Raw genomic sequence first — 8,107 nt, forward strand, 5'->3', positions numbered from 1 at the left:
GTGACTCAGAATTAATAGAGGCGAAGCTGCAGAGTCTTGAACACCGCCGTAAAGTAGCCTGCTTATCGGTATTTTACAGGATATATCACGGAGAATGTGCGATGGAATTACACGATTTAATTCCGCCTTCCCCTTTCCATCATCGGGGGACTAGGCGTAGGCTTGGGTTCCACCCCTATGTTGCGGATATTCCAAAGATTCGCACGAAGCGTTACGCTTCCACATTTATATGGCGAACGGCTATGGAGTGGAATTCCCTGCCTGCAGACTTGTTCCCTGAACGTTATAACTTGGACCTTTTCAAGGCGAGAGTGAATAGGCATTATCTAGTGGTGCATGCTCCATCGTCGACCTCATCGTCACTTTCCATCAGGTGCGAAGGAGGTCAAATGCACACTTACATTGGAATAAAAAAAATAGCAGGTTATAGGACGTTATTTATTATCTTTCAACTATAACGTTATTCAAAATGACGAGTACCTACACACAGCTCGTTCTTTTTTACAAAAGTTTTGATTATAGTGGGCGATGAGCCAAAACATTGAGAACCTATGCTCTAAATGGTGCTAACTCTGGACAAAAGAAAGCAAATAGTACGAACATTATTTTTATGAACCCCAGCACGCGGGAGGCGTTGTTAAAAATACACATCTAAAAAGTGTCAGATAGTACAACAGAAACTTAAAAGTTTGTTTTTGGTAAAGAAGGATGGCGACATCCCTAGTATTTTGTGATCCAGTGTTTTTGACGATTGCATTAAAGAGACCTATCAATGCTTGGGATTTATTATCAAACCATCAATAAAACTAATTGAGTACAGCCTGTAGAAGCTGGGGTTGTAAACTTGATATAGGTTATGTTTATAACATTTTCCTGTATTTCGCTTCAGATGTTTAGAAAACAACAAGTTTTTAGTTTGTTCCTAAAAATAATAAAGAACATCAAGTTCTTCCTAAATCTGCCAAACTCTGCCACATTTAATACAACATTAACATGTTCCGTCGCAATGAAAATGAATAAAAATTAAATCTATTCAAATGGTAGAAATCTGCCACAAATGGTCACACTGTTCTCAATCTCAAAGTGACATTGACATTGGCAAAAGGCCTCTTGTCAAAACGTTCCTTTACTTACTTTCGTATCTAACATTTAAATATTGTCTAAACGTTTTTGTCACATTGTGTTTTATTTTTTACTTCATGTCATTATTGTTTAATTGATTATTTCATTAGGTATTTTATATCTTTAATGTTTTATGTGTGTATTATAAAATAACCAAAACTTCAGGTGGGTAAACATTCAATCATGCTTAAAATGAAACGTATTTACAAGAACGTTACCTAATCTATGGCCGAACTGAATTAATTGCATTGTGTTCTTGCATCTATTCTAAAATACATTGTTCTGCAATTTCTTTATTCGCGACTTCTAAAAATATTCAAAAATATATTAATAACTAGGCATAAACTAAAATGTAAAATTATACTAGCAAAGTCCATGAACGGCACTTCGTTAATTTTTGGTCAGCTTTCGCCATCCTTCTTTAATAAGTTTTGTAAAAACTCATGGAGTAAAAGTTGTTTTTTAAGATGTTAGTAATATAGTCCTGCACGGTTGTTGTGTTCCACAAATAACCCTGTACAATGGTGGTCCGAAGGAAAAAAAGGTTGTGTACAGGTGGTATAGAGTATTCTACTACATTTATTTTTAAACAAACCTATATCGTACAGTGATAGTAATAATTAAGCGTCATTATGTTAACATTTTCAGTTATATGTGCAACATTCTTATCAACTACAACTGGTATGTCAATAATTTGTTCACCGTGTACATTCTGTTCATCTATATATTCATTTAGATCTATATTATTATGAGTGTCTATATTATTATGTTGCGGTACCAAATCGCATATGTCTTGGTCGTTTTTGGGTTTGAAAATTTTCAATTTTTTCATTGTAAGAACTTTTGAAAATGTTTTTCTGGAAGCTGGCTGTATGTTCTTTATCTTCATATCCCTTATGTATTGATTGTACAATTGAAATATATTTTTTATATTATTGATGTTTATGTATAAGAAGTCTGTGAGTTCTCTGCAATATAGGCATCTGGGTAGCATTTTAGGTAATGTATCTATGTAGGTATCAACGTTTAGGCTTTTGATGGGTTTTTTGGATTTTCTAGGTATTTCTTTATTGTCCAACCATGTTCTCACCATAGTTTCTTTCACGCCTAAAGTATTAAGAAACATAACACGACAAACTTTGATTTTCTCATCATTTAAAAGTAAATAATAATTCTTAGAAGCGCCCTTTCTTGAGACTTCGCCTTTATGTTTAAGGCGGCGTCTTTTAGGGGGCACGTTCTCCACTAAAGACCTGACGTATTTTTTTTTATTATTCCAATCTAGATTATTCCAGAAATTATTAAATATTTCTAATCTTTTTTCTTCTTTGAATTTTTCGCAATCTCTAAAGCCTTTTGTGCATAAGTTAGAACTACATGGTGGACCCATTTTTCTTTCAGATTTAGGAACGTCTTGTATCCATTTCCTATCGGGCTGGCTTATTCTGAAACCTAAATAGCTCTGTCCGGTCATTCTTCGTTTCTTTTCTTCGTAACGTCGTTGTGATTTTAGTCGGGCTTCTAGTTTTCTCTGAAAAAGCAAATAAAAAAAGGAGTTCTTTAATTGTCTACTCATTACAAATTAACAAATTACTAACATAGTATAATAAAAACAAGTATGGTAGTCCATTCATACTCGGCAGTGCGGTTTATATGTGTGTACGCCCGTCACGTGCCGTGTTCGGGCCATCGTGTATTCATCATCGAGTATATAACCAGAAATAGACACGAAATGGCAACTAATCAGGCAAATGGGCCTCATATCACTTATAAACTGTATTAAGGACACGCGCTTGTAACATTTTGAATTAAAACAAGGAAAGATACTGACATATAAAGAGGCTGTCTGGTGGAATCTTTGCCGTCCCAAAAAAATGGCGGAAATTTATTTTTTTTTAATTACGAAAATATTTACAATTATTATTTTGCTATAACTTGGTTATGATACAGGTTATCAAAATAAATACTGCTAATCTGAGGTAGTGGACAGTCAATACGGCGGGTGTACCTTTGATATTGCTATAACAAGGCTATATATAACCTTAGAATAATAACGCATATAAACCTAGCCCGCACACGCTAAGTGAGGCAAATTGAAGCGCGCCCAATGGGCCTACACGAGCGGGCGGGCCTTCAGTGCTCAAGGTCAACTTGCACCGCGAACAGATCAAGAATTTTAGCTAAAAATAACGAAATGTGCGGTAAATGAGTGTAAAAATACGTCAGACAAACATAAAATAGATACTAACATCACATTCCCCAAGGAAGTAACGCCTTTCAACTTGTATGTTTATATAAATATTCACTAAAACCGAAAATTAACCTACTACTAAAACTAGCCTACATCAATTTGATTTTTGCCTCACCTGTGACAGTTCGTTTGATATGAAACTATCATTCTATGCGTTATTATTCTAAGGCTATAACTTCGTTCTGATGGAGGAACAAATTTTTTAAACAGAGGTATTAAAATAGTACAAATTAGGTTCATTTTTTTTTATACCAAATTTGTCAGGATCCGTTAAGGTACACCCGCCATTCTGACTCTCACAATTTCACCAGCATCCTTACCCTTCGAAACCGGGACGCAGTAATGCTGACATTACTGCTTGGCGGCAGAAATAGATAAGGTGGCAGTGCTACCCTGGCCGAACTCTTTCACAAGACAAATTTTAGTGACTCATTAAAAACTGTGAAATATTGTAAATGGTAATTTTTGGCTCCAACTCAAAAGGTTACCGACCCCTGAAATCCATTCGGCTTACAGTCCGTTTCCGGAAGGTTTGTGAATTATTCCAGCGTGCCTTTCAAGTCATGTCACGACTCGACATCCCCAATGAATATCAGTATCGATGAATGCAGATGCTGATGTGGATGCGAATGTTGATACCACCAACCATGTCAAATACTCGACCAAATCAAGAAACAATGTTAAGTACAAAGCTTCATTCGCATCGTGCTTCTCTAAATTTCGAGTATTACTTCTTTGAAGTAAGCTTCGGACGGGTGAAGGACGCGGAACGGAAGTAGACTACCTAGTACGGACGCACACATTGGCATAATAATGAACAACGCATGAGACGACCATGAATGCATCGCGAAATATGTGCGTCCGTACAGAACACTCGGTGGGCGCGCACACATACAAACCGCGCTGCTACGTTTGTTGGGAGTTACCATACTCGTTTTATTGTATGTTACTAGAGGCCTACCGCTTAACTGAGTCTGTTGAGGTAGCTACAGACAGACAGTTTACGTAACAGATAAGTCGAGCTGCACACGAGAGAAATTCAATAAAACTTCTGACGATATTCAATAGCAAGCTGATTGAAAAAAAGTGCCTACCAAATTAATCAAATGTTGCTATATGAAACGATAATAAAAAAACTGCCATTTGGCACTGTTTTCAATCAACTTGTTATTGAATATCGTCAGAAAAGTCTTGTTGAATTTATATCGTGTGCAGCGCAACGTAACTAATACGTAAACTGTCACTTCTCCCGCACAGCGTAGTTATCTCAGGAACCGACTCAGTTACGCAGTAGGCCTGTAAGGCCGGCTACATGCAGTCGGAATTCCGTTTCGGAATATCGATTCGGGATTCTGTACACACATCACACACATACGGTTATTTCCGTTACAAGACTCAGCTGAGACACGCGAGGCTTCGAGTCCAGATATTTCGTAAATTCTGTACGTATTTTTGTCTCGCAGCAAAAATTGACCGATTGACGACCGTGTTGCGGATGTACAAAATCTATCGAATTCTTGCATTCGGAACGGCTTTTTCCGTGCGAAATTCCAAATTCACAAGCCTCCATATGGAACTACGAATCGGAAAAACATTCGAACGGAATACTACTGTAAGCAGGTGATAAGTCCGTGATTTATATAGTTTTGCTGCACTATATGTCGTCGGCCTTAGTCAAGAATTTTAGGCTAAAAACCCATTTACAAGGAGAGAGTTTATCACACGATTCGTGGCAAGCTACGTTCTCTACTATCGAAAGCAATAATTAAAGTCAAAGAATCATTCATTCCATAGGTAAAATAAATTTACACTTGAAGCGTCATATTTAAGGTAATGCTCGTTCACTACGCTGACTTCCCTGAGAAGAACGAGCAAGAAACTCTGGGGATTGCGCCTTTCAAATAAACTTAAATGCTATGGAATACGCTGTGGAATCTAGAGCCATGTCGTCTTTCCATACACCTTTATCTAACACGTAGTCTTCATTTTGTAATATGATTTTTCAATCAAAATATTTTTAATGTAGTTTTTATACTTAGGAAATGATAATCTTAATATATGCTCCGGAATCTTATTGTAAAAACGTATATAGTTCCCCATAGAGTCGTTTACCTTGGTTAAACGAAATCGTGGTACCATGAGTTTGGATTTAGCTCTAAGGTTAATATTATGGATATCTCCTTTCTTATTGGAATTACGTATATTTTTACAGGCATATAAAATATTTGAGTAAATGTACTGTGATGCCACAGTCATGATGAGAGAAACCCGAGAGCCTAGACGGTACACAGAACGAATCGCTCGTTTTTGCAATACAAATATGGTTTGAATGTCAGCCGCTTTACTTCACATGAGAATCCCGTAGGACATTATACTATGTAAGTAACTAAAGTAAACTAGTCTAGCAGTACTAACATCGGTAAGCTCACGTATTCTGCGGACTGCGTATCAGCAGCAATCGCCATAGGACTCGTATCATAACGTTGTACTTGCGTCGTTACATCGTGGTCACTATATGTTTCTCATAAACAGTCGCACTAGATACGTTACTTGTGAATCTCGTATGACATGATCGTAGGCGAGATTTTTTACTAAAATGATATTCAATTATTTTATTGTGAAATTACTTCACTATACTAGAAATAATCTAGGGTGATGACCCTGCGACAGTTCACAAAAATCTACACAATATAACCCTGTAACGAGGTTCCCAAAGTTACGTATTTCATAAACAATTTTTATAAGCCTCGCTTTGAAACGAATAGCCTTTATTCAAGTAAATACACTGTGGGACCACGCAATCACTCTAAGCGGCCCTGCACCGAGTACGGCCCTGCGCATGACGGGGACACTAAAGTAACAATAACACCATTATCAATGTTTATTTGTTAGAAATGAGCGGGATTTTTTTCTTCTATAATTAATACGACACTATTAAGGTTACTTCATTGCACACTGAATTTGCTAGAGATGAGGTATATCGATAAAACGATTTCGATAATTTAATTAATAAATACATTCATTCTCCAAGTATGAATTTTAATCATAGGCTCATGCAGCTCAGGCAATCATGAATTAACATGTCAGTGTTATTACTTTATTGAATTAATGATATATGTTTTTTGAAATTTTCTAAAATAACTATTGGCATTGCATTTAGATTATAGTTGTTTATGTTATGCCTTCAATATAATACAAAACACTTCACACTTCTATATATTTTTTCAGAATAAGTCACAAAAATAAAACTATATGAGAGAACTTTGCTTCAAAATAAAGTACACTAATAATCTAACGACTTTACCCCATCCCTATGATAAACGTCAAATGAAGTGTCACAGAGATCATCCTAGTTTAGTATAGCATGTTATAATTATAATACAAAAAGATCGGACATTAAGAAAATTCCTTCGATCCGTCTGGGTTCGAACCAACGACTTCAGCATACCGTGACTAACGCTCTCCCAACTGAGCTACGAAACGAACCAGCAGATCTTACGAATGTGCTTGTTGCAGTTCTTCGTTTTCGGTTTGATGATGAGATGAGAAATATATGATTTTTTTTATTACCTTCCGATAGCCGTGTCGATGAAAAGACTCTCTCCGTGTAAATGCGCCTTAATTTAACTACTAACAATTAGAATTTGGACGTCACAACTCAATACTAGCGCCACCAGTTTAGGTATGCATTGTGTAGACCAATAAGTCCGCGCGGTATCATAAATGAAAATCATTAAAATATCAAACTTAATCAATTATGTATTGGCCGTGTTGATCTACAATATTTTGTTATATTTCAGCTAAGTTTAGAATTTCCCTTTCATAAAAATTCACATTTTCTATGATACAAAATGACGGGCAACACGCGTGTCTATGGCACCAATTATAGTGCAACACAGACAGCCTCTATTAATCGCTTGGTGTTTAATGTACACTCCGCTTGGTCTGACGCAGCAAGCGAATAGCTTTAATGTGAAGCTTGAAAATCAGCAATGCTGATCTTCATCCTTTTTGTCCACATCACGGTTATTTGTTTTAATTGTTAAGTTATGTTTCTTTACGTGTTTTGTAGATAAATAAGGTCTTTCTATGTTATTTATTTATTTACTTAGGATGCTTCGATTGCTCAGAGTTTCAATACAACACTCGCGTCAGACAGCAATATTGCAGCCTGGCATAAGAAATAGAGGTGGGTTTTTACCCGATAAATATCCGTCTAAGGATAAATATCCGTTTTTACTGAGTATTTATCCTAAAACATGGATAATTATTTTTTTGTGTTTTTATAATAAAATTCATTACAATTCATTTCTTATTAAATAATTATGGTTTTACCTTTCTTTTATATAACAATACTGTTCTACCTATGCTTTTCGAAAGTTATCAAATTAACTATGACCCTTGATCTGACATATCCTGCGTTAATAAAGTGCGACCCGACTTTATGGTCAAAGGGGTCTACTGCGTACTAAATAAAGTCATGTTTGGACTTGAAATAACCTAAGGCTTCTCTTTCACATTTCACACACAAAATCTATTAATTAAAACACATGACATAAAAAATAAATATTTATAATTATGTAGGTATACTTTGTTTTACTAAATATAAATAATAAACCACGATTAAAAATATTTATCCACGTTTTTGGATAAATATCGAGTAAAATTGGATATTTATGGAGTATTTATCCCAATGATATTTATCCATGACCCATCTCTAATAAGAAATAACTA

General features: G+C 35.7%; 1 protein-coding gene across 1 annotated transcript in view; it reads right to left on the bottom strand.

The window, feature by feature from the left end:
• Nucleotides 1-1,717: 1,717 nt before the first annotated feature.
• LOC113226735 overlaps nt 1,718-8,107 on the bottom strand; it is a 26,022-nt gene continuing 19,632 nt past the window's right edge. Inside the window, exon 7 of the mRNA XM_026459459.1 lies at nt 1,718-2,653. Coding sequence (XP_026315244.1) covers nt 1,718-2,653 — 936 coding nt within the window. The remainder of the gene's footprint in view (nt 2,654-8,107) is intronic.

This window comes from Hyposmocoma kahamanoa, unplaced genomic scaffold (assembly GCF_003589595.1).
Source record: "Hyposmocoma kahamanoa isolate Upper Pololo Valley unplaced genomic scaffold, ASM358959v1 198, whole genome shotgun sequence".
Lineage (NCBI taxonomy): Eukaryota > Metazoa > Arthropoda > Insecta > Lepidoptera > Cosmopterigidae > Hyposmocoma > Hyposmocoma kahamanoa.